Genomic DNA, 8,650 nt, shown 5'->3' on the forward strand with positions numbered 1-8,650 from the left:
ATTTATAACAAAAAACATACACAGAGGGACATAATAAGCCTAACCCCTCAAAATGCATATAGCACATGTACATAGAAACTAGTAAGAAAAAAAGTCAAGAAATAAACATGCAATTCAATATATAAATAACACTTATATAAGTTGCAACTTTCACAGTCTTCACAAAGTTAAACTAACTAATTATTGATCCATTATCTATATTATGAACAAATTGATACAAGCAAGAATACCAAAATTAATTGCAAATCATATTTGATAATTCCACAAATCAAGCTAAAGGATGGTCTGCGGCGAATAGCAGGGGTTGGCTAAGCTAAAGGATGGTCTAATGCGCTAGTTAATAGAATTTTATTTAGATAGGATAGGGGTGTGCGGGGCTTGCTTGGGTGGTCTGGAGTATTAATTAGAGCTATAAAATATCAAGTGACCTAGGCTATAGCCCAGGTTAGCATGCCTATAAGACCGTGCCTGCCCATAACTGATATAGGGTTGTTTGACCCCATTGACCCACTTCACTCCGCCACTGCATCTTATAAGTTAGGTTGACAACTAAAGCACTAATAAGGCTCCAATTTGGAAGAAACATTTTGCTAGAAAATTATCTGAAAATGTTTTGCTAAACAACTTTTTATTGTTTGTTTATAATCAAAGGAATTTGGGAAGTTTTGTAATGCATTTGAATTTCAATATAATCCATAAGAGTGTAAATAACACCTGCCCATCATACTTTATTTTCCTAGGATTTTCTGTATTATAAGTGCATTGATGACAAATATAGTGTAGTAATAAAAACTTTAAAAAGGAAAGTAGTTTGGTGGTAGATAGAAAAATGATTAAATTAAGTATGCGGAATTTTGGGATAATAGTCTAAATCATATATCCCTATTTAAAAACCCTTTTATTCATTAAAATAAACCTCCTTTTTTTTCCATCCGATGAAAAAGAAAAACCCTTTTCCTTTTTTTGAAATCTATTTATTAATTTGCAAAACCCACTGTCTCTCTCTGTACGAAGCTTGGAGCATCTCATCGGTATCAAGCTATCTACACCTCCTCCCATTTTTCCATTTCTCCAAACGCATTCTGTTCATCGTCACCGTATCCAAACCCTCACGCGCCAATCTTCTTCGGTTACCAATGGATCCGGTTCTTCTGATTGCGGTGCTCTCAATTCTGATCGGCGCTGTCATCGCTCTAGCCTTTTTTGGTAACTACTTCCGGAAACGGAGCTCCGAAATTCAGTCCATCTCCCAACCGGAGCTCCAATCGGACCCCAAAAAGCAGCCCTCCAAGCCTCACCAGACCAAGAAGTCTCATGCCAAACCTCACTCTCATACCTCTGACAAGGTAACGCCCAATCGCTTTTCACGTGTCTTTAAATTCTGTGTTTGGATGCCGAGAAATCGAGAGAAAATTTATGATTTTCCGTTTTCTTGAGTTGCATGTTACTCACCCTTATTACAGCAAAACTATGGAACACTAATTTGTTGTTTTTGGTAAAAATGAGTTTTCTTTGCTTTAGGATCGACTGACGTGAATTTGATTTTTAATATTGATCTGTTGGATCATGAAATGCAGGATCAAAATAAGAAACATCATCCGTTGGACGTGAATACTTTGAAAGGTCATGGAGATGCAGTCACTGGCCTTTGTTTCTCGTCGGACGGGCGGAGTTTGGCAACAGGTAATGCAATCAAATTTCACTTTTTTCAAGCTTAATGCATCCCATATGCTGTCTTTTTAGAGGATCAATAGGACGTTTTCTAGTATTAGACTGAGATGCAGACCTCAATATTAGAAACGTGTTGCTGGTTTTGGATGATCTAGAATCGTGTATTCTTACTTGTTTGTGTCTTTGTGTACGCGAGTGCTTTGCGAAAGGTTTGTGTTGAATATAGTTGGCATGAATTCACCAAGTAATAAAATAGTTGTGAATCGTGATAAAAAAAAAATATAATTCAAACCGTAGCAAGCTACTGAGTTCAAGGATCCTTTTCCTGCTTGAGAAGTCAATCAGTTTGCAACAACATATGTGTTATATACTTGCATACTGTGGTGGATGGATTTGATTGTGATTTGTGCTTATATCTCAATTACTTACAATTTCCTACTCTTACAAACAGCTTGTGCGGATGGAGTGCTCAGGATATTCAAGTTGGATGATGCTTCGAGTAAAAGTTTCAAGTATGAATTTCAAGTTCCCTTTGTACATTACCACTTACCAGATAACACTGCAATGTTAGTTATGCTCATTAGTTCCGTTGCTTTTCATTTATCAAATTCTGCAACATTTTCAACAGGTTTCTGAGAATTAATTTGCCTGTTGGAGGTCATCCTGTTGCAGTTTCATTTTCTGATGATGGATTATCTTTAGTTGCTGCTTCTCAAAGTCTTTCCGGTTCTTCTTTGTACATGTATGGGGTGGAAAAACCCAAACCTTCTGAGGAAGTAAAGCAGCAGCCCAAGCTTCCCCTGCCTGAAATCAAGTGGGAACATCACAAAGTTCACGAGAAATTAGGTATTCTCACCTTATCTGGGACCACCGCAAGTTATGGGAGTGCTGATGGGAGTACAATTGTTGCTTCATGCTCAGAAGGTATCTTCTTATTTTCTTATCCTGCAATTGAAATTGCACGCATGCTTTTATTCAACATGTTCCTCACTTTATGTCACTTAATGACACACTTAAATAATTGTCTATTGAAAGGATATTTGAGTTTCCTTGACTGATTTAATTAATGGTTTTTGAAATCTTGTGATGCTAGAAAGTGGTTGCTCAGAAATTTTGGTTCCTAGCCTTTAAAGGGTTGAATAAGGTGTACCATTAAATCCAGTAAGATCGGTTCAGGTTTCAGGTTTAAAAAATTAAATAAATTTGAACTCCACAAACTGAACCCAAAGTGAATGCTTTTAAAAATTTCAAGTTATGCTTCAAAATGTTTTTCCTATTCCTTTACCATACACTCCCCCACTCTGAATCAGTGGCTTAACCTTAAACTCTCTAAATCTATTTTACTCTTTCATTTTACTATCTATGGCACCTTCTCCTGCCTCTCAAGTCACAACCTCACCGCCTCTCCTCCTCCGGCCATTCCCTCGCAATTTCCACCCTTCAGCTGCTTCCTACCTGTCTTGCAGTTTCCCCTCTCTCAATTCTCAACCACTCCCAGCATCAATGTTACAATGCCATTGTCTCGCTCTTACCTCTCTGTCTCAGCATTTCTCATTCCCTCAACTCACCGATCTATCTTTAGTCCTCTCTGTCTCTAGCTGTCATACATGCAGACTGAAATAACCTTTATGGTTACACTTGTAGCAAGGAATCAGTGGTATCCCTTTCCTTTTTCATTTCAATGAGTATGCAACTATGCTTAACCGGGTTGGCCCTCTTCGTCTTAATTGTTTCAAGAGGTCCCATCTACCTGTATGTATGTTCGTACCTCAATTACTTAAATGAGGATATTTCTTTGAGGATTATATCACCAATAAATGAAATGCATTATCTTTCAATGTTCCTGCCAGATTGTCATCTCAATCTTGATACTGTTTTTTTCCTTCTTTTTTTTGGCCCGATATCTCATGCCCCATCCAAGATTCATACTAGAATTTCACATTGCCCATGGACCATCAAGATTATGATCTCAATATGAATACTGGATATTTCTGCACAGTTGCCCTTGATAGAATGTCCATTCCTTGTGGTTCTTATATTTTGTTACCTTTAGGAACTGACATCATACATTCCTTGTGGTTCTTATTTTTTGTTACCTTTAGGAACTGACATCATACTTTGGCATGGGAAAACCGGCAAGATTTTGGGGCATGTTGACACAAATCAGTTGAAAAACACCATGGCTGCTTTATCACCAAATGGGCGTTTCCTTGCTGCAGCTGCTTTTACTGCAGACGTGAAGGTAATTATCTATAAGTTTTCTATTGGTTGAGTCAAAGTCCACCAGAAATATGGGGTATGTAAACAAAGTTCCAAAATGTTAGAAGTTCTGTACCTGTGTCTGCATCAGTAACTTTCTGGATACTGTAATCAACTTCGCTGTTACTTGGCATGTTAGAGCTATAAGGTGCTTTATGGTATACAATTAAATTAGGCTTGTTAACATCTCAGATTTTCTTGGCAGGTGTGGGAGATTGTATATTCAAAGGATGGTTCAGTCAAGGAGGTCTCAAAAGCTATGCAACTTAAAGGGCATAAGGTTTCTTTTATGTTTTATGTACAATGCAATTACATAATCTGATTTAATGCATGTATTCACAAAACCTCTCTGTCGACTCCATTATATTTTTTAAACTAATTGAGATCAAGTTAAATGTTTAGCATTGACCGGAAGAAAAAAAAAAGGTGAAATGTTTAGTATGTTTTGTTGTCCCATTTCTTCAGTGAACTATATTTTTCGATGTTTTGTCTGTTTTTAAACATGCAAAATCTTTTTCTAGTTTTATTTTCTTCAGGAGATAATATATTCACTCTGAATGTAGCTTCCCACAGTCCTTGCACTCACATATAAGGAGTGCATAAAGCTACTTTTGGATTGCAAATAACAATTTCTTAACTTTTTAATAATCAGTATATTTGAATTCTTTGGGCTGTACAACTTCTGATTCTCTTTTTTTTTCAGCAATTCTTTGATTGATGCTTGATTGTATGTGCTATATCTTAATGCCATCTGGTTGTTTTTCAGAGTGCAGTAACTTGGTTATGCTTTACTCCTAACTCAGAACAAATTATCACAGCATCCAAAGATGGTTCAATAAGAATTTGGAATATCAATGGTATGTATAACTTAGTAAGATTATGCTCTGTGTATTTGCTGTCTTTGTCATGTATAACAGCTAATTGCAAAAACAGCCTCCTCCCTCCATGTACCCATGTAATCTTAGTCTGACACATGGAGTATATATCAACTGCCTTATCAACACAGTAATACAGAAAGACATAGTAATTCAACTGAATTAAAATAAAAATTGAGTCGTGTTTTGCACCAGTTTCTTGTTGCCATATATGCTCAAATTTAGAGAACACACTTCCATTAATTATGTTACTTAATATGGTCGGTCTTGCAGTTGAGTTATATAATATTATGGAATTTTTATTTCTTCGGCTAATTTGGAGCAATGGTCCCTGAATTGGTTCTATACTAAATGTAACTATTCATCTGCATGGCACTTACAAAAATTGCTTACATTTATGGGTGGTTTTGTTTCTGATAGATTGAGTTGGTATTTTTAATTTGCCATACTAACCTTCTTGTTGTCTGTTCTCTCAAAGTTCGATATCATATGGATGAGGATCCGAAAACTCTGAAGGTGTTTCCAATTCCACTTGATTTGGGTGGTGCAACTGTGCAGTATGATCGTCTTAGTTTATCTCCTGATGGAAAAATATTGGCAGCAACTCATGGTACAACACTACAGTGGCTATGTGTTGAAACTGGAAAGCTTTTGGACACAGCTGACAAAGCCCATGAAGGTACGCTTGAGTGTTGAGTTTTTTTATTCTTTAGCATTTCCATGTACCTTCGTGGTTCTCTAATATCATATTAGCTAATTTATAATTAACACTTAGCTTCTATATTATGACACCCAATCTATTATGGTTCCTATGGCCTAGTAATGGTTCCTTAGCTTCTATAATATAACTGCTATTCAGACTGTCGTGGAGCTTTGGATTGTTATCGCAAAGATAGTGTCATTGTGAATCTTCTTTAATCTTTCTTTTTCATGCAGGTGACATCACATGCATTGCATGGGCACCCAAGACGATTCCAATGGGTAAAACACTTCTCTTAAATGTTTTAAGTTGTCTTTCATTGACCAATTTTTGACCAAAAACTTGGACAGTCGAATTAATGGTGTGACATCGAGGATAAGATTGTTGATTTGTTGGAACTTGGAGAGATTAAATAATCAAGACTATCCAATTAAATACAATCTGGCTGGAATTATTTTTTTTCATTGTTGCTTCGAAGATAATAACATTGTGTTGTCCTCTCTATAGGTGATGAGAAAGTATTGGTTTTGGCCACATCAAGTATTGATAAGAAGGTAAAACTGTGGGCTGCTCCATCTCTCCCTGCACCATAAAGGAATTTTGTAGGTGTGTAACGAGCTCATGCGAGGCATGTAGGAGCTCCTGATCTGACCTGGTTGGCAACGGCACGAGAAATGTTTTGTAAGTTCTAGGCCCTAGGTTAAGTAGTTCTAACAACTTCATGAAAGCTTCTTCTCGTGGCAGTTGAAAGGTAGATCGTTGAACTTGTTAGAGCGTTCATACTGAGAAGAAAAAAAGAAAGAAAAAGAAAAGTGTTGTTTCACTGGTACACTTGGATTTCAGAGATTTTGGTGATGATGAATTAATGTTGCACAAGGAACTAGACCAATTGATTGGTTTGAGTTTTCCTTTTCATGTACAGAAAGTGCTTTTACACCGAAAGTTCTAATTTCTTTTTAGCCTTTTTTCCCTTCCCTGTAAACTTTGGAAAAGCAATTCTCATCAAGCTATTTGAAATATATATTAGAAGCTTTATTGATATAAAATAGGTTACATCTCCACTGTTGTAGCTTATAATACGTATAAGTTTCATGACAAAATACCACCAACATTCCTTTTACAAACAGAATTACAAAACCTAATCACTTTGATGCAGAAGGGTCTTAGAGACTTTTAACCTTCTCAAGGACTTGTTTGTGAGACCGATATCCCTGAAGATTTACACAATTGTTGCATTAGTGCTACACAATTTTAACTGTTTCATTTTCAAGTTAAACAAAATTAGATAAAGAGTAAAAACTAAACATGAAAGAAAGAATCTTTAACCTTATTGGTTCCATAGATGTAATCGCAATAAGTGAAAATCGATGCAAAGTTGCTTTTACTCTGCTCCCCAACAAAGTGGTGGTAGTCATGGTACTCTGCACCACCATAAAATGGGATGTATTTTGTTGGAGTCCAAGGTAACAAGTACCTGTATCGTATACATATGTACGTTATTTATTGTTGGTAAGGAAAAAATCGAATTGTTCGGTATTTTGGCATACTGCATTAGGATCTAATAACATGCCCTATTAAATTTCAGGGGCGAAGATAACTGCTCTAGCCAATAGCATACATAAAAAAAAGGTTAGCTTACATACCCGCTATGAGTCTCGATGGCCTCCAATTGCCGGAAAATGAACCACAACCAGTACGTGACAATATGCCCCGGAACCAATGCTGGGCCGAGAAATGATGGAAGGCCCAGAATCAAAATCTCGGCCCAATGGGCATATGGTGCTGCAAGCCCAATTGGAGCAGTGTATTCGTGGTGGACCCGATGGATCTTTTTGTAGGCCCATTTTGTATGGAGCATCCGGTGGATCCAATAATTTGAAAAATCCTCTATAATAAAATACACCACTATTTGCCAAAATACTTCCGACAAGGATGGTAATGGCAAACTCGTCCGAATCCCTATCCACTGCAATAACATTCAATTCAACAAAATAGTGGTGGCATGGCCAGCCGTTATGGTCTGATCAAAGGATCATGTCATCTGGTCATGGTAGAGGAAGAAGAAGAGGAAAGAGATTTTTTTGAGGAAAATTTCTTTTAATAATAATTTTTCTTTAGAGGTAACATTAGATTTCAAAATGTCGAACGAAAATTTGATGAACTAAGCAAGCAATTGTTTGGAACGAAATTCATTTAACAAATAAAAAACAACTTAGTGAGTATGAAACAAAATTCCATAACCCAATTTTCCCATTTCCTTTTTTTTTTTTTTTTTTTTGCTTCATCTTTTTTGGAGTTTTAAGCTTAAAGCTGCTATAAGTAAATACCTGGATGGTGGGGTATGAAATGACTTGCAGAGGACCAACGACAAGAACAAAGGTGCGCATGACATGTTTATAGCACTTGAACATGTTAGAGAAACAGTCGTTAACTTTCGGTTGAATCTTGAACTTGTCCATGTTCTTGAACCAGCCAAGCCCTATGAACACGAACGGAAGAGGAGCTAAGGTATAGAACAACATCACGAAGAGAATGTTATGGCAGTGGAGGATGAAATCAGGTTTCTGAGCTGAGTATTGAAACCATAGCTTCTCTGCAACACTTAGAGCTCTGCCAAGGGCTTCCTCTGCTTCTTCAAGGCTTTGATGAGGCAGCATTTTTTTTTTTGTTTACTTAACTTGTGTTCAATATGTGAAGGATTCTATATAAAAGATAAAAGGAAATCCCAAGCTATAAGAACATATTGGACCAAAAATAATTAGGCATTGAATACGAACAATGCCAAATCCGGCCAGAGATAGAAGTGCTTCTATTTCTATCTGTCGTGTTTTTTTTTTAGCTAATTGAGGTGAGATCTACACTCACATCTACAGGTCTACTTATACTAGAGAGGTGATATATAAGTTGAGTTGAAATGATACAAATACTCGATAGTGGCAGTTCTATACGTGTTTGGGTAGTACCATTTTGGATTAGTATCATCTCTACTAGTTAACCCTAATGTAATGATCAGTGTATAACTCAATACTTAACATCAGTTCATCTATTTTTTAATTCGTGTTTTGTTCTAGTGGCACACGTATCTCCTAAACTTCAACCCAAAATAGAAGATGTTATGGCTAAACCAAAATCAATTAATACTCAT

The 8,650-nt window shown here is 36.6% G+C and overlaps 2 protein-coding genes across 2 annotated transcripts; one reads left to right on the forward strand and one right to left on the reverse strand.

Annotated features, from left to right (window-relative positions):
* LOC18785683 (transducin beta-like protein 2) lies at window positions 939-6,524 on the forward strand. The gene is made up of 10 exons (XM_020557847.1): window positions 939-1,346; window positions 1,578-1,683; window positions 2,123-2,183; window positions 2,300-2,595; window positions 3,774-3,913; window positions 4,136-4,210; window positions 4,697-4,787; window positions 5,284-5,484; window positions 5,742-5,786; window positions 6,013-6,524. The coding sequence occupies exons 1-10, from the start codon at window positions 1,137-1,139 to the stop codon at window positions 6,096-6,098; spliced, it is 1,311 nt and encodes a 436-aa protein (XP_020413436.1). The 5' UTR covers window positions 939-1,136; the 3' UTR covers window positions 6,099-6,524.
* Window positions 6,234-8,415, reverse strand: LOC18785578 (methylsterol monooxygenase 1-1). The gene is made up of 4 exons (XM_007219005.2): window positions 7,833-8,415; window positions 7,149-7,471; window positions 6,832-6,979; window positions 6,234-6,716 (listed from the first exon to the last, which is right to left on the reverse strand). The coding sequence occupies exons 1-4, from the start codon at window positions 8,160-8,162 to the stop codon at window positions 6,669-6,671; spliced, it is 849 nt and encodes a 282-aa protein (XP_007219067.1). The 5' UTR covers window positions 8,163-8,415; the 3' UTR covers window positions 6,234-6,668.

Source organism: Prunus persica, chromosome G2 (assembly GCF_000346465.2).
Source record: "Prunus persica cultivar Lovell chromosome G2, Prunus_persica_NCBIv2, whole genome shotgun sequence".
Classification (NCBI taxonomy): Eukaryota; Viridiplantae; Streptophyta; class Magnoliopsida; order Rosales; family Rosaceae; genus Prunus; species Prunus persica.

What these genes read in the sequence shown, in the direction of transcription:
- LOC18785683 (XM_020557847.1), top strand. Translation starts at nt 1,137, where the DNA reads ATGGATCCGGTTCTTCTGATTGCGGTGCTCTCAATTCTGATCGGCGCT. An exon ending in CTTTTACTGCAGACGTGAAG is followed by an intron (nt 3,914 to 4,135) that starts GTAATTATCTAT and finishes TTTTCTTGGCAG; the next exon opens with GTGTGGGAGATTGTATATTC. An exon ending in AGCTGACAAAGCCCATGAAG is followed by an intron (nt 5,485 to 5,741) that starts GTACGCTTGAGT and finishes TTTTTCATGCAG; the next exon opens with GTGACATCACATGCATTGCA.
- LOC18785578 (XM_007219005.2), bottom strand. Translation starts at nt 8,162, where the DNA reads ATGCTGCCTCATCAAAGCCTTGAAGAAGCAGAGGAAGCCCTTGGCAGA. An exon ending in TTTCATACCCCACCATCCAG is followed by an intron (nt 7,472 to 7,832) that starts GTATTTACTTAT and finishes ATGTTATTGCAG; the next exon opens with TGGATAGGGATTCGGACGAG. An exon ending in ACATCTATGGAACCAATAAG is followed by an intron (nt 6,717 to 6,831) that starts GTTAAAGATTCT and finishes GTAAATCTTCAG; the next exon opens with GGATATCGGTCTCACAAACA.